The sequence below is a fragment of the Oncorhynchus keta genome, chromosome 10 (genome assembly GCF_023373465.1).
Source record: "Oncorhynchus keta strain PuntledgeMale-10-30-2019 chromosome 10, Oket_V2, whole genome shotgun sequence".
NCBI lineage: Eukaryota > Metazoa > Chordata > Actinopteri > Salmoniformes > Salmonidae > Oncorhynchus > Oncorhynchus keta.
The window spans coordinates 614,365-639,932 of record NC_068430.1 but is presented as its reverse complement, the minus strand read 5'-3'; the positions used below and the strand labels follow the sequence as shown (position 1 = coordinate 639,932).

General features: G+C 42.1%; 1 protein-coding gene and 2 long non-coding RNA genes across 6 annotated transcripts in view; all 3 read left to right on the top strand.

Moving 5' to 3' along the window:
* LOC118379714 (inositol-pentakisphosphate 2-kinase-like) overlaps positions 1-20,052 on the top strand; it is a 35,634-nt gene extending 15,582 nt beyond the window's left edge. Inside the window, exons 6-14 of the mRNA XM_052526159.1 lie at positions 335-424; positions 1,224-1,282; positions 9,266-9,338; positions 9,998-10,126; positions 10,305-10,455; positions 16,109-16,244; positions 18,120-18,222; positions 18,914-18,993; positions 19,211-20,052. Coding sequence (XP_052382119.1) covers positions 335-424; positions 1,224-1,282; positions 9,266-9,338; positions 9,998-10,126; positions 10,305-10,455; positions 16,109-16,244; positions 18,120-18,222; positions 18,914-18,993; positions 19,211-19,469 — 1,080 coding nt within the window. The 3' untranslated portion in view covers positions 19,470-20,052. The remainder of the gene's footprint in view (positions 1-334; positions 425-1,223; positions 1,283-9,265; positions 9,339-9,997; positions 10,127-10,304; positions 10,456-16,108; positions 16,245-18,119; positions 18,223-18,913; positions 18,994-19,210) is intronic.
* LOC127931997 (uncharacterized) lies at positions 1,569-3,461 on the top strand. Its single transcript, XR_008143467.1, has 4 exons — positions 1,569-1,883; positions 2,167-2,203; positions 2,982-3,173; positions 3,427-3,461. It is a non-coding gene; the product is annotated as an uncharacterized LOC127931997 (long non-coding RNA).
* On the top strand, positions 3,547-8,341 carry LOC127931996 (uncharacterized). Of its 4 annotated transcripts, XR_008143465.1 has the most exons (5): positions 3,547-3,777; positions 6,340-7,225; positions 7,441-7,595; positions 7,694-7,755; positions 8,252-8,335. It is a non-coding gene; the product is annotated as an uncharacterized LOC127931996 (long non-coding RNA). The 4 variants fall into 4 exon arrangements; XR_008143463.1 differs by lacking the exon at positions 7,694-7,755 and having other exon boundaries at positions 8,159-8,341; XR_008143466.1 differs by lacking the exon at positions 8,252-8,335 and having other exon boundaries at positions 7,441-7,564; positions 7,694-7,801.
* Positions 20,053-25,568: the final 5,516 nt, after the last annotated feature.

Sequence of the window (25,568 nt, the reverse complement as noted above, 5' to 3'; positions counted from 1 at the left end):
TTTAAAAGTAGGAGTTTACTGATCAGCGAGTCAACACAGAACTGGTTCTCAAATCAATTGACATTTCCTGGATAAACGAACTTGACAGAGTATTTCAAACACAGATACCTGATGATACTCCTAGTATAATGAATAGGTACGGCCCTGGGTTACTGACTATAAGGGAAAGGTGAGTCTGGGAGCGTTGGTTTTGGAAGTCATTATAAGAAATGGATGATTGTGTTGAGCTTGAAAAGAGACGTTTTGGTTGGATAACGATTAATCAAATCAACTCATCCACCAGCCACCGTTGACTCACTTTTTTGTTTATTCATTCTTGTCTTGTGTTTTACAGCCCAAATGTGGATTTCTACCAGCCTCTAGACACATTACGAAAGACATCAAGAGGAAGGTGTGCCGGTTTTGCATGCATCAACATTTCAAGGTGAGTTGATATTGTTTTGGAAATGACACTGGAAGTACCTGTTGTACTGGTTGGGGGTTCTTCATCAGTAGAAATGACATGTACATTTTAATAATGAATGGAACAAGAGAATCTATATAGAACCACATGGAATCACTGGTCACTTTAATGTTTACATACTGGCTTTACTCATCTCATATGTATATACTGTATTATATTCTACTGTATTTACTAACTAGTCACTTTAATAATGTTTACATACTGCTTTACTCATCTCATATGTATATACTGTATTCTACTGTATTTACTAACTAGTCACTGTAATAATGTTTACATACTGCTTTACTCATCTCATATGTATATACTGTATTCTACTGTATTTACTAACTAGTCACTTTAATAATGTTTACATACTGCTTTACTCATCTCATATGTGTATACTGCATTCTACTGTAATCTAGTCAATGCCACTCAGACATAGCTCATCCTAATATTTATACATTTGGATGTGTAAATGTTGTGAATTGTTAGATATTACTGCACTGTTGGAGCCAGGAACACAAGCATTTCTCTACACCCACAATAACATCTGCTAAACATGTCTGTGACAAATAAAAATGTATTAATTTGCATATATGTTTAATGTTACCGCTTGTTTTGACGACACCAAACAATAGAAATGCGTTTGAAATGTTCTTGTAGGACATTTGTTGTGAAAGTTGACTGTTCTGGTGTAATAGGTATCTGCCCCCTGGTGGTGGGATTGTAGAATTGCACCTGATGGAGACTGACTGTTGTGGTCTTCTCTCTAAATAAACAGTTAGCCAATGGAAAGTGGAAACGGCTGAGCCGGTACTGTCCCTTGGACCTGTTCTCAGGGTAAGTAACAGTACCCTTCACCCCCCGTTATCACTGTCCCCTGGACCTGTCCTCAGGGTAAGTAACAGTACCCTTCACCCCCCAGTTATCACTGTCCCTTAGACCTGTTCTCAGGGTAAGTAACAGTACCCTACACCCCCCCGTTATCACTGTCCCTTGGACCTGTTCTCAGGGTAAGTAACAGTACCCTTCACCCCCCCTCCCCAGTTATCACTGTCCCTTAGACCTGTTCTCTGGGTAAGTAACAGTACCCTTCACCCCCCAGTTATCACTATAATAGACCAGGTCATATTCACTGAGTGGTTTAATAGACCAGGTCATATTCATATCCACTGAGGGGTTTAATAGACCAGGTCATATTCACTGAGGGGTTTAATAGACCAGGTCATATTCACTGAGGGGTTTAATAGACCAGGTCATATTCACTGAGGGGTTTAATAGACCAGGTCATATCCACTGAGGGGTTTAATAGACCAGGTCATATTCACTGAGGGGTTTAATAGACCAGGTCATATTCACTGAGGGGTTTAATAGACCAGGTCATATCCACTGAGGGGTTTAATAGACCAGGTCATATTCACTGAGGGGTTTAATAGACCAGGTCATATTCATATCCACTGAGTGGTTTAATAGACCAGGTCATATTCACTGAGGGGTTTAATAGACCAGGTCATATCCACTGAGGGTTTAATAGACCAGGTCATATTCACTGAGGGGTTTAATAGACCAGGTCAAATCCACTGAGGGGTTTAATAGACCAGGTCATATTCACTGAGGGTTTAATAGACCAGGTCATATTCACTGAGGGGTTTAATAGACCAGGTCATATCCACTGAGTGGTTTAATAGACCAGGTCATATTCACTGAGGGGTTTAATAGACCAGGTCATATTCATATTCACTGAGGGGTTTAATAGACCAGGTCATATTCATATTCACTGAGGGTTTAATAGACCAGGTCATATTCACTGAGGGGTTTAATAGACCAGGTCATATTCACTGAGTGGTTTAATAGACCAGGTCATATCCACTGAGGGTTTAATAGACCAGGTATTCACTGAGGGGTTTAATAGACCAGGTCATATCCACTGAGGGGTTTAATAGACCAGGTCATATCCACTGAGGGTTTAATAGACCAGGTCATATTCACTGAGGGGTTTAATAGACCAGGTCATATCCACTGAGGGGTTTAATAGACCAGGTCATATTCACTGAGGGTTTAATAGACCAGGTCATATTCACTGAGGGGGTTTAATAGACCAGGTCATATTCACTGAGGGGTTTAATAGACCAGGTCATATTCACTGAGTGGTTTAATAGACCAGGTCATATTCATATTCACTGAGGGTTTAATAGACCAGGTCATATTCATATTCACTGAGGGGTTTAATAGACCAGGTCATATTCACTGAGGGTTTAATAGACCAGGTCATATTCACTGAGGGGTTTAATAGACCAGGTCATATTCACTGAGGGTTTAATAGACCAGGTCATATTCACTGAGTGGTTTAATAGACCAGGTCATATTCACTGAGGGTTTAATAGACCAGGTCATATCACTAGGGGTTTTAGACCAGGTCATATTCACTGAGGGGTTTAATAGACCAGGTCATATTCACTGAGGGGTTTAATAGACCAGGTCATATTCACTGAGGGTTTAATAGACCAGGTCATATCCACTGAGGGGTTTAATAGACCAGGTCATATTCATATCCACTGAGGGGTTTAATAGACCAGGTCATATTCACTGAGGGGTTTAATAGACCAGGTCATATTCACTGAGGGGTTTAATAGACCAGGTCATATTCACTGAGGGGTTTAATAGACCAGGTCATATTCACTGAGGGGTTTAATAGACCAGGTCATATTCACTGAGGGGTTTAATAGACCAGGTCATATTCATATCCACTGAGGGTTTAATAGACCAGGTCATATCCACTGAGGGTTTAATAGACCAGGTCATATTCACTGAGGGGTTTAATAGACCAGGTCATATTCACTGAGGGTTTAATAGACCAGGTCATATTCACTGAGGGTTTAATAGACCAGGTCATATTATTCACTGAGTGGTTTAATAGACCAGGTCATATTCACTGAGGGGTTTAATAGACCAGGTCATATTCACTGAGGGGTTTAATAGACCAGGTCATATTCACTGAGTGGTTTAATAGACCAGGTCATATTCATATTCACTGAGGGTTTAATAGACCAGGTCATATTCACTGAGGGGTTTAATAGACCAGGTCATATTCACTGAGGGTTTAATAGACCAGGTCATATTCACTGAGGGGTTTAATAGACCAGGTCATATTCACTGAGGGGTTTAATAGACCAGGTCATATTCACTGAGGGGTTTAATAGACCAGGTCATATTCACTGAGGGGTTTAATAGACCAGGTCATATTCACTGAGGGGTTTAATAGACCAGGTCATATTCATATTCACTGAGGGGTTTAATAGACCAGGTCATATTCACTGAGGGGTTTAATAGACCAGGTCATATTCACTGAGTGGTTTAATAGACCAGGTCATATTCACTGAGTGGTTTAATAGACCAGGTCATATTCACTGAGGGGTTTAATAGACCAGGTCATATTCACTGAGGGTTTAATAGACCAGGTCATATTCACTGAGGGTTTAATAGACCAGGTCATATTCACTGAGGGTTTAATAGACCAGGTCATATTCACTGAGTGGTTTAATAGACCAGGTCATATTCACTGAGGGTTTAATAGACCAGGTCATATTCACTAGACCAGGTCATATCCACTGGGTTTAATAGACCAGGTCATATTCACTGAGGGTTTAATAGACCAGGTCATATCCACTGAGGGTTTAATAGACCAGGTCATATTCACTGAGGGTTTAATAGACCAGGTCATATTCACTGAGGGGTTTAATAGACCAGGTCATATTCACTGAGGGTTTAATAGACCAGGTCATATTCACTGAGGGGTTTAATAGACCAGGTCATATTCACTGAGGGTTTAATAGACCAGGTCATATTCACTGAGGGGTTTAATAGACCAGGTCATATTCACTGAGGGTTTAATAGACCAGGTCATATTCACTGAGGGTTTAATAGACCAGGTCATATTCACTGAGGGGTTTAATAGACCAGGTCATATTCACTGAGGGGTTTAATAGACCAGGTCATATCCACTGGGGTTTAATAGACCAGGTCATATTCACTGAGGGTTTAATAGACCAGGTCATATCCACTGAGGGGTTTAATAGACCAGGTCATATTCACTGAGGGTTTAATAGACCAGGTCATATTCACTGAGGGGTTTAATAGACCAGGTCATATTCACTGAGGGTTTAATAGACCAGGTCATATTCACTGAGGGGTTTAATAGACCAGGTCATATTCATATTCACTGAGTGGTTTAATAGACCAGGTCATATTCACTGAGGGTTTAATAGACCAGGTCATATCCACTGAGGGGTTTAATAGACCAGGTCATATTCATATTCACTGAGGGTTTAATAGACCAGGTCATATTCACTGAGGGGTTTAATAGACCAGGTCATATTCATATTCACTGAGGGTTTAATAGACCAGGTCATATTCATATTCACTGAGGGGTTTAATAGACCAGGTCATATTCATATTCACTGAGGGGTTTAATAGACCAGGTCATATTCATATTCACTGAGGGGTTTAATAGACCAGGTCATATTCACTGAGGGTTTAATAGACCAGGTCATATTCACTGAGGGGTTTAATAGACCAGGTCATATTCACTGAGGGGTTTAATAGACCAGGTCATATTCACTGAGGGTTTAATAGACCAGGTCATATTCACTGAGGGTTTAATAGACCAGGTCATATTCACTGAGGGTTTAATAGACCAGGTCATATCCACTGAGGGTTTAATAGACCAGGTCATATTCACTGAGGGTTTAATAGACCAGGTCATATCCACTGAGGGTTTAATAGACCAGGTCATATTCACTGAGGGTTTAATAGACCAGGTCATATTCACTGAGGGGTTTAATAGACCAGGTCATATTCACTGAGGGGTTTAATAGACCAGGTCATATTCACTGAGGGGTTTAATAGACCAGGTCATATTCACTGAGGGTTTAATAGACCAGGTCATATTCACTGAGGGGTTTAATAGACCAGGTCATATTCACTGAGGGTTTAATAGACCAGGTCATATTCACTGAGGGGTTTAATAGACCAGGTCATATTCATAGACCAGGTCATATTCACTGAGGGGTTTAATAGACCAGGTCATATCCACTGAGGGGTTTAATAGACCAGGTCATATTCACTGAGGGGTTTAATAGACCAGGTCATATCCACTGAGGGGTTTAATAGACCAGGTCATATCCACTGAGGGGTTTAATAGACCAGGTCATATTCACTGAGGGGTTTAATAGACCAGGTCATATTCACTGAGGGGTTTAATAGACCAGGTCATATTCACTGAGGGGTTTAATAGACCAGGTCATATTCACTGAGGGGTTTAATAGACCAGGTCATATTCACTGAGGGGTTTAATAGACCAGGTCATATCCACTGAGGGTTTAATAGACCAGGTCATATTCACTGAGTGGTTTAATAGACCAGGTCATATTCACTGAGGGGTTTAATAGACCAGGTCATATTCATATCCACTGAGGGGTTTAATAGACCAGGTCATATCCACTGAGTGGTTTAATAGACCAGGTCATATTCACTGAGTGGTTTAATAGACCAGGTCATATCCACTGAGTGGTTTAATAGACCAGGTCATATTCACTGAGGGGTTTAATAGACCAGGTCATATTCACTGAGGGGTTTAATAGACCAGGTCATATCCACTGAGGGGTTTAATAGACCAGGTCATATTCACTGAGGGGTTTAATAGACCAGGTCATATCCACTGAGGGGTTTAATAGACCAGGTCATATTCACTGAGGGATTTAATAGACCAGGTCATATCCACTGAGGGGTTTAATAGACCAGGTCATATTCACTGAGGGTTTAATAGACCAGGTCATATTCATATTCACTGAGGGGTTTAATAGACCAGGTCATATTCACTGAGGGGTTTAATAGACCAGGTCATATTCACTGAGGGGTTTAATAGACCAGGTCATATTCACTGAGGGGTTTAATAGACCAGGTCATATCCACTGAGGGGTTTAATAGACCAGGTCATATTCACTGAGTGGTTTAATAGACCAGGTCATATTCACTGAGTGGTTTAATAGACCAGGTCATATTCACTGAGTGGTTTAATAGACCAGGTCATATTCATATTCACTGAGGGGTTTAATAGACCAGGTCATATTCACTGAGGGGTTTAATAGACCAGGTCATATTCACTGAGGGGTTTAATAGACCAGGTCATATTCACTGAGGGGTTTAATAGACCAGGTCATATTCACTGAGGGGTTTAATAGACCAGGTCATATCCACTGAGGGGTTTAATAGACCAGGTCATATCCACTGAGGGGTTTAATAGACCAGGTCATATCCACTGAGTGGTTTAGTAGACCAGGTCATATTCACTGAGGGGTTTAATAGACCAGGTCATATCCACTGAGGGGTTTAATAGACCAGGTCATATTCACTGAGGGGTTTAGTAGACCAGGTCATATTCACTGAGGGGTTTAATAGACCAGGTCATATTCACTGAGGGGTTTAATAGACCAGGTCATATTCACTGAGGGGTTTAATAGACCAGGTCATATTCATATTCACTGAGGGGTTTAATAGACCAGGTCATATTCATATCCACTGAGGGGTTTAATAGACCAGGTCATATTCACTGAGGGGTTTAATAGACCAGGTCATATTCACTGAGGGGTTTAATAGACCAGGTCATATTCACTGAGGGGTTTAATAGACCAGGTCATATCCACTGAGGGGTTTAATAGACCAGGTCATATTCACTGGGGGGTTTAATAGACCAGGTCATATCCACTGAGGGGTTTAATAGACCAGGTCATATCCACTGAGGGTTTAATAGACCAGGTCATATTCACTGAGGGGTTTAATAGACCAGGTCATATTCACTGAGGGGTTTAATAGACCAGGTCATATTCACTGAGGGTTTAATAGACCAGGTCATATTCACTGAGGGGTTTAATAGACCAGGTCATATTCACTGAGGGGTTTAATAGACCAGGTCATATTCACTGAGGGGTTTAATAGACCAGGTCATATCCACTGAGGGGTTTAATAGACCAGGTCATATTCACTGAGGGGTTTAATAGACCAGGTCATATTCACTGAGGGGTTTAATAGACCAGGTCATATTCACTGAGGGGTTTAATAGACCAGGTCATATTCACTGAGGGGTTTAATAGACCAGGTCATATTCACTGAGGGTTTAATAGACCAGGTCATATTCACTGAGGGGTTTAATAGACCAGGTCATATTCATATTCACTGAGGGGTTTAATAGACCAGGTCATATTCACTGAGTGGTTTAATAGACCAGGTCATATTCACTGAGGGGTTTAATAGACCAGGTCATATTCACTGAGGGGTTTAATAGACCAGGTCATATTCACTGAGGGTTTAATAGACCAGGTCATATTCACTGAGGGTTTAATAGACCAGGTCATATTCACTGAGGGTTTAATAGACCAGGTCATATTCACTGAGGGTTTAATAGACCAGGTCATATTCACTGAGGGGTTTAATAGACCAGGTCATATTCACTGAGGGGTTTAATAGACCAGGTCATATTCACTGAGGGGTTTAATAGACCAGGTCATATTCACTGAGGGGTTTAATAGACCAGGTCATATTCACTGAGGGTTTAATAGACCAGGTCATATCCACTGAGGGTTTAATAGACCAGGTCATATCCACTGAGGGGTTTAATAGACCAGGTCATATTCATATTCACTGAGGGGTTTAATAGACCAGGTCATATCCACTGAGGGGTTTAATAGACCAGGTCATATCCACTGAGGGGTTTAATAGACCAGGTCATATTCACTGAGGGGTTTAATAGACCAGGTCATATTCATATTCACTGAGGGGTTTAATAGACCAGGTCATATTCATATTCACTGAGTGGTTTAATAGACCAGGTCATATTCATATTCACTGAGGGGTTTAATAGACCAGGTCATATTCACTGAGGGGTTTTAGACCAGGTCATATCCACTGAGGGTTTAATAGACCAGGTCATATTCAGGGGTTTAATAGACCAGGTCATATTCACTGAGGGTTTAATAGACCAGGTCATATTCATATAGACCAGGTCATATTCACTGAGGGTTTAATAGACCAGGTCATATTCACTGAGGGGTTTAATAGACCAGGTCATATTCACTGAGGGGTTTAATAGACCAGGTCATATTCATATTCACTGAGGGGTTTAATAGACCAGGTCATATTCACTGAGGGGTTTAATAGACCAGGTCATATTCATATTCATATTCACTGAGGGGTTTAATAGACCAGGTCATATTCACTGAGGGGTTTAATAGACCAGGTCATATTCACTGAGGGGTTTAATAGACCAGGTCATATTCACTGAGGGGTTTAATAGACCAGGTCATATTCACTGAGGGGTTTAATAGACCAGGTCATATTCACTGAGGGGTTTAATAGACCAGGTCATATTCACTGAGGGGTTTAATAGACCAGGTCATATTCACTGAGGGGTTTAATAGACCAGGTCATATTCACTGAGGGGTTTAATAGACCAGGTCATATTCACTGAGTGGTTTAATAGACCAGGTCATATCCACTGAGGGGTTTAATAGACCAGGTCATATTCACTGAGGGGTTTAATAGACCAGGTCATATTCACTGAGGGGTTTAATAGACCAGGTCATATCCACTGAGGGGTTTAATGTTCAGACTGATATCAAGCCCTGTTCAGACCGATATCAAGCCCTGTTCAGACCGATATCAAGCCCTGTTCAGACCGATATCAAGCCCTGTTCAGACCGATATCAAGCCCTGTTCAGAGTAGAGCCTGGTGCTCTTCAATACATACTCACCCTGAATCTCTCTGCCCAGGAACAAACAGAGAATGTCCCTCGCCATCAAGAACTTGATAGAGGAACCACAGAATAACTTCAACATTTTCAAGGTATGTCAGAGCTTTCACCAGGTTATCCGAATGCCAACAAGCATTTCGCTACACTCGCAATATTATCTGCTAACCGTGACCAGTAAAATGTGAGTTATCCTGTGCCCCGGTCTAGGTAACCAAGATTTAGTTTAATTTCTGTTATATATATATTTCTGTTATATAGTATAGACCCTGCAGACCTGGGGGGGCAGTGATTGGCTTGTAGTGAGGGTGGAGAAATCGATTGTTGCATATCGGGATATTATTGTTGACGATATATCACACTATTATTTTTATCATTAATATTTTTGCCGTAGTTGGTTGTACCTGCACCAAAACTCCATTATTTTTTTTTCAACATAGCTTGTTCTCTCCGTCTTTTTTAAGTAGTGAGCCAACATGTTTTCTTATTTTATTTCCATTTCCATGACTGATGATCAAAATGTGTTTTCTCATGGCTCTCGCTTATCACTCTGCAGCAGACATATGGTGAGCAATATGTTTGGAAAATCGAATCCACAAAATCCCAATACATATAGAATCTGCATCTCAAGTGTTGTGATATCGTTTGGTCCCTGGCATTTCCCAGCCCTTTTGGCTTGACAAATCACTTACAGCGCCTTTTATTTATTTTATTTTTTATTTTTTATACATCTTTCCTTACTCTGTCTATCCAGGGTGGAGAGTGTATCTATAGCTGTAATGATGATGCCGACGTGTTGCAGGACCTGGATGAATTGGCTCAGCATCTACGACCATACTTCCTCCCTAGTGGCAGCCTTCTCAACAGGCAGCAGTCTAGTAAAGTTGGTATCCAAACGAGACATCCGCATATTAGTGTTTCGCGTTCCTTTTTAATGTTGGTTGTTGTGGGTTTCTGGTTATCCTGTATATTTATATTTACTCTGTCAACACACAATACAGGATATTTGAGTAATATTTCTAATGTGTCCTCTTGACCTGTAACTTTTGTTTCTACCCCAGGTGGTTCTGCATGAGTTGATTCAGGTGATCGTGAGCGCCCTGTTGAGCTCCTGGGACTGTCCTCGCTCCGGGCAGCTCAGGAAGACACACCTGTCTGAGGGCAGAGTGATGTGTGAGGCCAGCCTGCTGCACCGGGACCTGCTACGCAACGGTGAGACTTGGCTCTAGGCTGCTCTGGGGCACAGGACCTGCTATGTAACGGTGAGACTTGGCTCTAGGCTGCTCTGGGGCACAGGACCTGCTACGTAACGGTGAGACTTGACAGGGAGACTTGGCTCTAGGCTGCTCTGGGGCACAGGACCTGCTACGCAACGGTGAGACTTGACAGGGAGACTTGGCTCTAGGCTGCTCTGGGGCACAGGACCTGCTACGCAATGGTGAGACTTGACAGGGAGACTTGGCTCTAGGCTGCTCTGGGGCACAGGACCTGCTACGCAACGGTGAGACTTGGCAGGGAGACTTGGCTCTAGGCTGCTCTGGGGCACAGGACCTGCTACGTAACGGTGAGACTTGGCAGGGAGACTTGGCTCTAGGCTGCTCTGGGGCACAGGACCTGCTACGTAACGGTGAGACTTGGCAGGGAGACTTGGCTCTAGGCTGCTCTGGGGCACGGGACCTGCTACGTAACGGTGAGACTTGGCTCTAGGCTGCTCTGGGGCACGGGACCTGCTACGTAACGGTGAGACTTGGCAGGGAGACTTGGCTCTAGGCTGCTCTGGGGCACAGGACCTGCTACGTAACGGTGAGACTTGGCTCTAGGCTGCTCTGGGGCACGGGACCTGCTACGTAACGGTGAGACTTGGCAGGGAGACTTGGCTCTAGGCTGCTCTGGGGCACGGGACCTGCTACGTAACGGTGAGACTTGGCAGGGAGACTTGGCTCTAGGCTGCTCTGGGGCACAGGACCTGCTACGTAACGGTGAGACTTGGCAGGGAGACTTGGCTCTAGGCTGCTCTGGGGCACGGGACCTGCTACGTAACGGTGAGACTTGGCAGGGAGACTTGGCTCTAGGCTGCTCTGGGGCACAGGACCTGCTTCACTGCAGTGTTTCTAATGACGTCACAGATGTGGTTCGTCTGTTATGCCTTCATCAGGGCGTGAATGGGGGATGTCAACAAATGGGCCGTTTTAACTCTTAAGTGGCTCAAATCCCGTTGATCGATTTGACAACATCCGGGAAATGGCAGAGCGCCAAGTTCAAAAAGAAATATAACAAATATTTGACTTTCATACATTCACAAGTGCAAACCACACCCCCACACCAAACCACACCCCCACACCAAACCACACTTGGCACACCAAACCTGCCCCACGCCAAACGGGACCCCACGCCAAACCAGACCCCTTGGCTCAAACCACTGCTCCACGCCAAACCACACCCCCACGCCAAACCACACCCCCACGCCAAACCACACACACAAATAAAGCTTAACTTCTTGTTAATCTAGCCACAGTGTCAGATTTCAAAAAGGCTTTACGGTGAAAGCGATTATCTGAGGACAGCTTCATCATACAAAACATGACAATCACCCCATCATACAAACACATGACAATCACCCCATCAAACAAACACATGACAATCACCCCATCATACAAACACATGATCATTTCAAACAAACACATGACAATCATCCCATCAAACAAACACATGACAATCACCCCATCATACAAAACATGACAAACCCCATTTGACTTTCACCCCATCATACAAACACATGACAATCACCCCATCATACAAACACATGACAATCACCATCATACAACCACATGACAATCACCCCATCATACAAACACATGACAATCACCCCATCATACAAACACATGACAATCCCCCATCATACAAACACATGACAATCACCCCCAAACACATGACAATCACCCCATCAAACAAACACATGACAATCACCCCATCAAACAAACACCCCATCATACAAACACATGACAATCACCCCATCATACAACCACATGACAATCACCCCATCATACAAACACATGACAATCACCCCATCATACAAACACATGACAATCATCCCATCATACAAACACCCCATCATACAAACACATGACAATCACCCCATCATACAAACACATGACAATCACCCCATCATACAAACACCCCATCATACAAACACATGACAATCACCCCATCATACAAACACATGACAATCATCCCATCATACAAACACATGACAATCACCCCATCATACAAACACCCCATCATACAAACACATGACAATCATCCCATCATACAAACACCCCATCATACAACCACATGACAATCACCCCATCATACAAACACCCCATGACAAACACCCCATCATACAAACACCCCATCATACAAACACATGACAATCACCCCATCAAACAAACACATGACAATCACCCCATCAAACAACCACATGACAATCACCCCATCATACAAACACATGACAATCACCCCATCAAACAAACACATGACAATCACCCCATCAAACAAACACATGACAATCACCCCATCAAACAAACACATGACAATCACCCCATCAAACAACCACATGACAATCCCCATCACAACAATCACCCCATCAAACAACACATGACAATCACCCCATCATACAACCACATGACAATCACCCCATCAAACAACCACATGACAATCACCCCATCATACAAACACATGACAATCACCCCATCAAACAAACACATGACAATCACCCCATCAAACAAACACATGACAATCACCCCATCATACAAACACACAATCACCCCATCATACAAACACATGACAATCACCCCATCATACAAACACATGACAATCACCCCATCATACAAACACATGACAATCACCCCATCATACAACCACATGACAATCACCCCATCAAACAACCACATGACAATCACCCCATCAAACAAACACATGACAATCACCCCATCATACAAACACATGACAATCACCCCATCATACAAACACATGACAATCACCCCATCAAACAAACACATGACAATCACCCCATCATACAACCACATGACAATCACCCCATCATACAAACACATGACAATCACCCCATCATACAAACACATGACAATCACCCCATCATACAAACACATGACAATCACCCCATCAAACAAACACATGACAATCACCCCATCATACAAACACATGACAATCACCCCATCAAACAAACACATGACAATCACCCCATCATACAAACACATGACAATCACCCCATCATACAAACACCCCATCAAACAAACACATGACAATCACCCCATCATACAACCACATGACAATCACCCCATCAAACAAACACATGACAATCACCCCATCATACAAACACATGACAATCACCCCATCAAACAACCACATGACAATCATCCCATCAAACAAACACATGACAATCACCCCATCATACAACCACATGACAATCACCCCATCATACAACCACATGACAATCACCCCATCAAACAACCACATGACAATCACCCCATCATACAAACACATGACAATCACCCCATCATACAAACACATGACAATCACCCCATCATACAAACACATGACAATCACCCCATCAAACAACCACATGACAATCACCCCATCAAACAACCACATGACAATCACCCCATCATACAACCACATGACAATCACCCCATCAAACAAACACATGACAATCACCCCATCAAACAAACACATGACAATCACCCCATCATACAACCACATGACAATCACCCCATCATACAAACACATGACAATCACCCCATCAAACAAACACATGACAATCACCCCACCCCATACAACCACATGACAATCACCCCATACAACCACATGACAATCACCATCATACAACCACATGACAATCACCCCATCATACAACCACATGACAATCACCCCATCAAACAACAATCATCCCATCAAACAAACACATCAATCCCCATCAAACAATCACCCCATCATACAACCACATGACAATCACCCCATCATACAACCACATGACAATCACCCCATCATACAACCACATGACAATCACCCCATCAAACAACCACATGACAATCACCCCATCAAACAACCACATGACAATCACCCCATCAAACAACCACATGACAATCACCCCATCAAACAAACACATGACAATCACCCCATCATACAACCACATGACAATCACCCCATCAAACAACCACATGACAATCACCCCATCAAACAACCACATGACAATCACCCCATCAAACAACCACATGACAATCACCCCATCAAACAAACACATGACAATCACCCCATCATACAAACACATGACAATCACCCCATCATACAAACACATGACAATCACCCCATCATGACAATCAATCAAACAAACACATGACAATCACCCCATCAAATCATACAACCACATGACAATCACCCCATCAAACAACCACATGACAATCATCCCATCAAACAAACACATGACAATCACCCCATCATACAAACATACAACCACATGACAATCACCCCATCATACAACCACATGACAATCACCCCATCAAACAAACACATGACAATCACCCCATCAAACAAACACATGACAATCACCCCATCAAACAAACACATGACAATCACCCCATCAAACAAACACATGACAATCACCCCATCATACAAACACATGACAATCACCCCATCATACAAACACATGACAATCATATTTCAACCCGCCAGGCGCGACACAACTCAGAAATAAAGATATATTTCATGACTTACCTTTGAAGATCTTCTTCTGTTGCTACTCCAATATGTTCCAGAAACATCATAAACGGTCGATAAATTCCGTCGTTTTATCTCCAAAATGTCAATTTATTTGGGGTATTTGATTTTTAAAAAAACACTGGTTCCAACTCGCGCAACATGACGACAAAATATCAAAGTTACCTGTAATCTTGAGCCAAACATTTCAAACAACTTTCCTAGTACAACTTTAGGTATTTTTTTTTTTAACGTAAATAATCGATAAAATTTAAGACGGGATAAACTTTGTTGGATACCGGAGGAAACGCGTTCCAGGTTGTGCTCATCAAAACATTAGAGAGCCCTACGCAGGAACCTGGTTCTGGACAGCCCTACTTCTTCATTTCTCTAAAGAAAAACATCAACCAATTTCTGAAGACTGTTGACATCTAGTGGAAGCTATAGGGAACTGCAAGAATATTTATTTTAAAACGGGCTTACCGTAGAAACCAATGGAAAACAGATTGACCTAAAAAAATAAAATAAAAAAATCTATGGATGGCTTGTGCTCTGGGTTTCGCCTGCCAAATCAGTTCTGTTATACTCAGACATCATTCAAACAGTTTTAGAAACTTTAGAGTGTTTTCTATCCAAGTCTACCAATTATATGCATATCCTAGCTTCTGGGCCTGAGTAACAGGCAGTTTACTCTGAGCACACTTTTTATCCGGATGTGAAAATAGAGCCCCTAAGCCTAGAGAGTTACATGTGTGATCCAGTGGGCACACGATCACCAACACTGGACAAATGAGCAGTGGAAAAACATTGCCTGGTCCAACGAATCCCGCTTCCTGTTACGTCATTCTGATTGCAGAGTCAGGATTTGGGGTAAAACATCATCCGTCCATGGCCCCGTCCAGCCTGGTGTCAACGGTACAGGCTGGTGGTGTAATGGCGCGGGGAATGTTTTCCTGGCACGTTAGGTCCCTTGTTACCAATTGAGCAATGTTTCCATGCGCAGAAGAATTCAGGCTGTTGTGGAAGCATAACGGGGTCTGACTCAGTACTAGATAATAATAAATTAACTGGTCACTGAGTATCGTTTTGAGTCTAATCCATTTTTATTTTTCAGGTAACCACTGCCTACCCAAAGATTGTGTCTTGGACAAAATCCTGGGGACTCAGATGTTGGATAATTTAGATATTGAGGGTTTGAGCCCCCTTCTTAAACGAGTGGAACAGCATCTACAAATGTTCCCCAAAGAGAGGTGAGAACCTGAACCAGATGAATGACTTGAATGGGACCTTCCCATTCAACTCACTGTTCCATCATGGACCGGCGGCCATATTGAGTGTACCATAACTATAGTGTTGGATGGTGTTTGTACTGGAATCATGATCTGTTTGGTGCTACTATCTGATTGGTGGTTCTGGTAGTCTATACTGGAATCATGATCTGATTGGTGATCTGATTGGTGTTTCTGGTCGTCTATACTGGAATCATGATCTGATTGGTGCTACTATCTGATTGGTGGTTCTGGTAGTCTATACTGGAATCATGATCTGATTGGTGGTTCTGGTCGTCTATACTGGAATCATGATCTGATTGGTGGTTCTGGTCGTCTATACTGGAATCATGATCTGATTGGTGGTTCTAGTCGTCTATACTGGAATCATGATCTGATTGGTGGTTCTGGTCGTCTATACTGGAATCATGATCTGATTGGTGGTTCTGGTCGTCTATACTGGAATCATGATCTGATTGGTGGTTCTGGTCGTCTATACTGGAATCATGATCTGATTGGTGGTTCTAGTCGTCTATACTGGAATCATGATCTGATTGGTGGTTCTGGTCGTCTATACTGGAATCATGATCTGTTTGGGTGCTACTGGAATCATGATCTGATTGGTGGTTCTGGTAGTCTATACTGGAATCATGATCTGATTGGTGGTTCTGACATGTCCAACATTCATTTAACTGGAATCAAAAGCTGATTTCAAATTGAGTGGTTCTGGTGACTCTCTATATCTAGAATCATGATCTGATTGGTGGTTCTGAATATCTAGAGTGGAATCATGATCTGATTGGTGGTTCTGGTGACTATACTGGAATCATGATCTGATTGGTGGTTCTGGTCGTCACATAGTGGAATCATGACTCTCTGAATTGGTGGTTCAGAAGGTGACTCTCTGAATATACTGGAATCAGGTGATCTGAATTGGTGGTTCTAGAAGGTGACTATACTGGAATCATGGATCTGATTGGTGGTTCTCTGAATATACTGGAATCATGATCTGATTGAGTGGTTCTGAAGGTGACTCTCTATACTGGAATCAGGTGATCTGATTGGTGGTTCAGAAGGTGACTCTCTATACTGGAATCATGATCTGATTGGTGGTTCAGAAGGTGACTATACTGGAATCAGTGGACCTTTTCCAGGTGACTCTCTGAATATCTGTGAGTGGACCTTTCCAGAATTCATTTAAATGATCAAAAGTGATTTCAAAATATCACAGAGTGGACCTTTACAGAAGGTGACTCTCTGAATATCACAGAGTGGACCTTTACAGAAGGTGACTCTCTGAATATCACAGAGTGGACCTTTACAGAAGGTGACTCTCTGAATATCACAGAGTGGACCTTTACAGAAGGTGACTCTCTGAATATCACAGAGTGGACCTTTACAGAAGGTGACTCTCTGAATATCACAGAGTGGACCTTTACAGAAGGTGACTCTCTGAATATCACAGAGTGGACCTTTACAGAAGGTGACTCTCTGAATATCACAGAGTGGACCTTTACAGAAGGTGACTCTCTGAATATCACAGAGTGGACCTTTACAGAAGGTGACTCTCTGAATATCACAGAGTGGACCTTTACAGAAGGTGACTCTCTGAATATCACAGAGTGGACCTTTACAGAAGGTGACTCTCTGAATATCACAGAGTGGACCTTTACAGAAGGTGACTCTCTGAATATCAGAGTGGACCTCTACAGAAGGTGACTCTCTGAATATCACAGAGTGGACCTTTTACAGACGGTGACTCTCTGAATATCACAGAGTGGACCTTTACGGAAGGTGACTCTCTGAATATCACAGAGTGGACCTTTTACAGACGGTGACTGACCCTCTCTCCTCCAGATGCAGGCTTCAGATGGACGGGCCGTACAATGCCAGCTTCCTGGAGAAGGTCCAGAACTGTCCCGCTGAAGATGACGGCTCTCTGGAATACGCTGTCGGGAAGGTGAGAATCTCTTCTTCCTGACCGGTGTGACGTAACGATGTAAACCGACAGTATTGAAACAAACAGGTTCTTTACAGAAGACGGTTGAAATATCAGTCAAATTGATGACGGCCCTTTTGTGATTAGTGTTTTCCATTTAGATGCAATTATATTTTAATACATTTTTCCTATGAAATGTTAATGTGTACAATATGATACATGCAGTTTAATGTAATATCATGTTGTAGATTTTATTTAATTTTTATTTTACCTTTATTTAACCAGGCAAGTCAGTTAAGAACAAATTCTTATTTTCAATGACGGCCTAGGAACAGTGGGTTAACTGCCTGTTCAGGGGCAGAACGACAGATTTGTACCTTGTCAGTTCGGGGGTTTGAACTTGCAACCTTCCAACCATATGATACATGCAGTTTAATGTCATATCATGTTGTATGTGATACATGCAGTTTAATGTCATATCATGTTGTATGTGATACATGCAGTTTGTCATATCATGTTGTATGTGATACATGCAGTTTGTCATATCATGTTGTATGTGATACATGCAGTTTGTCATATCATGTTGTATGTGATACATGCAGTTTGTCATATCATGTTGTATGTGATACATGCAGTTTAATGTCATATCATGTTGTATGTGATACATGCAGTTTGTCATATCATGTTGTATGTGATGGCTGCTTCCCATCAGGTCCACCAGTACAGAGTTGCCATGACAGCCAAGGACTGCTCCATCATGGTCGCCATAGCAACCTGTGGTGAAGACGACGGGTGAGAGAACTCTTACTGCTGGGCTGGAACAACACCCTGCACCTACACCCAGACACCTTTATATTTATATTATATATATTAGTATTGTCCAACCATGTGCTCTTGGGGCACTGCTCTCTAGCTGACCTTGTGCTTGTTGCTAGTGTCTGTCTACTTTTTAAAAGTTAAAACGATACTTTACAAATTGAAGCTTTTCCGGTATGTTTCGTCCGTGTAGGTTAGACCAGAGCCTGGAGATCCAGACTTCGAAGCCTCGTTTCACATGCTCCGTGTCCATCCTAGACCTGGACCCTAAACCCTACGAGAGCATCTCTCACCAGAGCAGACTGGACTCCAAGATAGTCAACCACTACCTGAGGAGGACACAGCCCAACAACCAGGAACTAGACAACCTGGAGGAACTGGCCAATCAGAGCCTGTTCCTGGGCCGGGACAGAGACGGAGAGGATTGTACTCTGGTGTTCCATGCTGTATAGCAACTCCCTCCGCTGCCTCGCCTTGTGCTGTCTGGCTGTTACCCCCTCCCCTGTACCCGGACCCTAACCCCCACCTCGTACCCCCAGACCAACTGCTGCTGTGGAACTGAAATAATGATTTGAATGAACTGAGAAACTTATCCTTATTTTAGATTTGTGTTTTCTCTTTAAAAACGAAACATAGTATGGCATATGTTTTTGGTTTTCTAGACCTGGTAAAAAAATGATTTTATGACTACCGCTAGTTGCAACAGAATACCATCCAGGATACCATGTTTGTCTCTGCTGCCAGTATGAAGGTCAGAGGTCGTTTCACAAGTCAATGCTAACTAATTAAATGATTTTATGACTACCGCTGAGTTGCAACAGAATACCATCCAGGATACCATGTTTGTCTCTGCTGCCAGTATGAAGGAGGTCAGAGGTCGTTTCACAAGTCAATGCTAACTAGCGTGACAGGAACAGTTGGTATGCTAGCTGTTCCTGTTAATCTGACGACTAAAGTCAATAGACTGTTAGTTTACACGTCCTCTTGCAATTAAATGTAGATAGTTTCATTATTTTGAACGGTCTACCAAATCTATTAATTTTCAAATGTTGTTTTTACTTCTGCTTGCTATTTATTATTTACGTGATGATACAAGACGTGACTTTTCAATGTTTTTGCTAACATATGATGGGGGTCCCTTTTGTCGCCGGTTTGCCTGGGCGGGGGTCCCTGGGTCATGGGTTTGCCCGGGTGGGGGGTCCCTGGGTCATGGGTTTGCCTGGGGGGGGGTCCCTGGGTCATGGGTTTGCCTGGGCGGGGGTCCCTGGGTCATGGGTTTGCCTGGGCGGGGGTCTCTGGGTCATGGTTTTGCCTGGGCGGGGTCCCTGGGTCATGGGTTTGCCTGGGCGGGGGTCCCTGGGTCATGGGTTTGTCTGGGCGGGGCTCTCTGGGTCATGGGTTTGCCTGGGCGGGAGTCCCTGGGTCATGGGTTTGTCTGGGTGGGGGGTCCCTGGGTCATGGTTTTGCCTGGGTGGGGGTCTCTGGGTCATGGGTTTGCCTGGGCCATGGGTTTGCCTGGGTCATGGGTTTGCCTGGGCGGGGGTCCCTGGGTCATGGGTTTGCCTGGGCGGGGGTCATGGGTTTGCCTGGGTGGAGGTCTCTGGGTCATGGGTTTGCCTGGGCGGGGGTCTCTGGGTCATGGGTTTGCCTGGGCGGGGGTCCCTGGGTCATGGGTTTGCCTGGGCGGGGGTCCCTGGGTCATGGGTTTGCCCGTGTCATGGGCTTGCCTGGATGGGGCGGGGGTCTCTGCGTTTGCGTGGGCTGTAACAGCAGAACTGTCTTCAATGGCCCCCTATTCACTACAGGACACTAGTGGCCAAGGCCCCCTATTCACTACAGGACACTAGTGGCCAAGGCCCCCTATTCACTACAGGACACTAGTGGCCAGGGCCCCCTATTGACTACAGGACACTAGTGGCCAAGGCCCCCTATTCACTACAGGACACTAGTGGCCAGGGCCCCCTATTCACTACAGGACACTAGTGGCCAGGGCCCCCTATTCACTACAGGACACTAGTGGCCAGGGCCCCCTATTCACTACAGGACACTAGTGGCCAAGGCCCCCTATTCACTACAGGACACTAGTGGCCAAGGCCCCCTATTCACTACAGGACACTAGTGGCCAGGGCCCCCTATTCACTACAGGACACTAGTGGCCAAGGCCCCCTATTCACTACAGGACACTAGTGGCCAAGGCCCCCTATTCACTACAGGACACTAGTGGCCAGGGCCCCCTATTGACTACAGGACACTAGTGGCCAGGGCCCCCTATTCACTACAGGACACTAGTGGCCAGGGCCCCCTATTAACCACAGGACACTAGTGGCCAGGGCCCCCTATTCACTACAGGACACTAGTGGCCACATTCACTACAGGACACTAGTGGCCAGGGCCCCCTATTCACTACAGGACACTAGTGGCCAGGGCCCCCTATTCACTACAGGACACTAGTGGCCAGGGCCCCCTATTCACTACAGGACACTAGTGGCCAGGGCCCCCTATTCACTACAGGACACTAGTGGCCAGGGCCCCCTATTCACTACAGGACACTAGTGGCCAGGGCCCCCTATTCACTACAGGACACTAGTGGCCAGGGCCCCCTATTCACTACAGGACACTAGTGGCCAGGGCCCCCTATTGACTACAGGACACTAGTGGCCGGGGCCCCCTATTGACTACAGGACACTAGTGGCCAGGGCCCCCTATTGACTACAGGACACTAGTGGCCAGGGCCCCCTATTGACTACAGGACACTAGTGGCCAGGGCCCCCTATTGACTACAGGACACTAGTGGCCAGGGCCCCCTATTGACTACAGGACACTAGTGGCCAGGGCCCCCTATTGACTACAGGACACTAGTGGCCAGGGCCCCCTATTGACTACAGGACACTAGTGGCCAGGGCCCCCTATTGACTACAGGACACTAGTGGCCAGGGCACAGGACACTAGAGCACTGCAGGACACTAGTGGCCAGGGCCCCTATTAACCACAGGACACTAGTGGCCAGGGCCCCCTATTGACTACAGGACACTAGTGGCCGGGGCCCCCTATTGACTACAGGACACTAGTGGCCGGGGCCCCCTATTGACTACAGGACACTAGTGGCCAGGGCCCCCTATTGACTACAGGACACTAGTGGCCAGGGCCCCCTATTGACTACAGGACACTAGTGGCCAGGGCCCCCTATTGACTACAGGACACTAGTGGCCAGGGCCCCTATTGACTACAGGACACTAGTGGCCAGGGCCCGTAGAGCACTAGACAGACCGTTTCAGGACAGATCCAGGCGGATGGAGAAGCAAACCACTGATCTGATTATTAACTTTGTCAGAATGACTGGATTCACCAACATGTGTCTCTGAAATTGGAACCCTGTTCCCTATATAGTGCTCTGCTTTTTGACGCTGTAGTGCCTTATCTAGAGAATAGGGGGCCATTTTTGATGCGCGCTTTGAAACATAAGATATAACAGGTGTGTGTGTGTGTGTGTGTGTACAGTATAAATACAAAGAAAGAGAACTATTTTAAAATAGATAGAAAATGCTTAACAGCAATATCCTATTTAAATTATATATATTTTTTAGATATCGTACTAATGCTATATTGACATGCATATATAGATGTAACACTCAACCCCCAGCGTCATAGCATGTTATGACACTGTCATAACTGTTGTCACAACACTCGGATGTATATTTACACATGTGACATTTTGTTAGTTTATGGCTGGTTATGACACCTGCCATAAGTGTCCAAACCAACATTTATTAAAATGTGTTTTCCCTGCCAAGAAGGTTCCTTTCGTTTCAACGTTTGTTGTTTCTTAAGTCATTTGTTGTCATGAAGTCTTTAGTCATTTATTGTTATGTTAAATAACTTGTAGAAAATATACTGTATAACACTACCATGAAGTATTATGTCTCTTTATAACACTATCATGAAGTATTATGTCTCTTTATAACACTATCATGAAGTATTATGTCTCTTTATAACACTATCATGAAGAATTATGTCTCTTTATAACATTATCATGAAGTATTATGTCTCTTTATAACACTATCATGAAGAATTATGTCTCTTTATAACATTATCATGAAGTATTGTGTCTCTTTATAACACTATCATGAAGTATTATGTCTATAACACTATCATGAAGTATTATGTCTATAACACTATCATGAAGTATTATGTCTATAACACTATCATGAAGTATTATGTCTCTTTATAACACTATCATGAAGTATTATGTCTCTTTATAACACTATCATGAAGTATTATGTCTATAACACTATCATGAAGTATTATGTCTATAACACTATCATGAAGTATTATGTCTATAACACTATCATGAAGTATTATGTCTATAACACTATCATGAAGTATTATGTCTATAACACTATCATGAAGTATTATGTCTATAACACTATCATGAAGTATTATGTCTATAACACTATCATGAAGTATTATGTCTATAACACTATCATGAAGTATTATGTCTCTTTATAACACTATCATGAAGTATTATGTCTCTTTATAACACTATCATGAAGTATTATGTCTCTTTATAACACTATCATGAAGTATTATGTCTCTTTATAACACTATCATTAAGTATTATGTCTCTTTATAACACTATCATGAAGTATTATGTCTCTTTATAACACTATCATGAAGTATTATGTCTCTTTATAACACTATCATGAAGTATTATGTCTCTTTATAACACTATCATGAAGTATTATGTCTCTTTATAACACTATCATGAAGTATTATGTCTATAACACTATCATGAAGTATTATGTCTATAACACTATCATGAAGTATTATGTCTATAACACTATCATGAAGTATTATGTCTATAACACTATCATGAAGTATTATGTCTATAACACTATCATGAAGTATTATGTCTATAACACTATCATGAAGTATTATGTCTATAACACTATCATGAAGTATTATGTCTATAACACTATCATGAAGTATTATGTCTCTTTATAACACTATCATGAAGTATTATGTCTATAACACTATCATGAAGTATTATGTCTCTTTATAACACTATCATGAAGTATTATGTCTATAACACTATCATGAAGTATTATGTCTCTTTATAACACTATCATTAAGTATTATGTCTCTTTATAACACTATCATGAAGTATTATGTCTCTTTATAACACTATCATGAAGTATTATGTCTATAACACTATCATGAAGTATTATGTCTCTTTATAACATTATCATGAAGTATTATGTCTCTTTATAACACTATCATGAAGTATTATGTCTAACACTATCATGAAGTATTATGTCTAACACTATCATGAAGTATTATGTCTAACACTATCATGAAGTATTATGTCTCTTTATAACACTATCATGAAGTATTATGTCTATAACACTATCATGAAGTATTATGTCTATAACACTATCATGAAGTATTATGTCTAACACTATCATGAAGTATTATGTCTATAACACTATCATGAAGTATTATGTCTATAACACTATCATGAAGTATTATGTCTCTTTATAACACTATCATGAAGTATTATGTCTCTTTATAACACTATCATGAAGTATTATGTCTCTTTATAACACTATCATGAAGTATTATGTCTATAACACTATCATGAAGTATTATGTCTATAACACTATCATGAAGTATTATGTCTAACACTATCATGAAGTATTATGTCTAACACTATCATGAAGTATTATGTCTATAACACTATCATGAAGTATTATGTCTATAACACTATCATGAAGTATTATGTCTAACACTATCATGAAGTATTATGTCTATAACACTATCATGAAGTATTATGTCTATAACACTATCATGAAGTATTATGTCTATAACACTATCATGAAGTATTATGTCTAACACTATCATGAAGTATTATGTCTAACACTATCATGAAGTATTATGTCTATAACACTATCATGAAGTATTATGTCTGACACTATCATGAAGTATTATGTCTAACACTATCATGAAGTATTATGTCTATAACACTATCATGAAGTATTATGTCTCTTTATAACACTATCATGAAGTATTATGTCTAACACTATCATGAAGTATTATGTCTCTTTATAACACTATCATGAAGTATTATGTCTCTTTATAACACTATCATGAAGTATTATGTCTATAACACTATCATGAAGTATTATGTCTATAACACTATCATGAAGTATTATGTCTATAACACTATCATGAAGTATTATGTCTATAACACTATCATGAAGTATTATGTCTATAACACTATCATGAAGTATTATGTCTATAACACTATCATGAAGTATTATGTCTATAACACTATCATGAAGTATTATGTCTATAACACTATCATGAAGTATTATGTCTATAACACTATCATGAAGTATTATGTCTATAACACTATCATGAAGTATTATGTCTATAACACTATCATGAAGTATTATGTCTAACACTATCATGAAGTATTATGTCTGACACTATCATGAAGTATTATGTCTAACACTATCTTGAAGTATTATGTCTAACACTATCATGAAGTATTA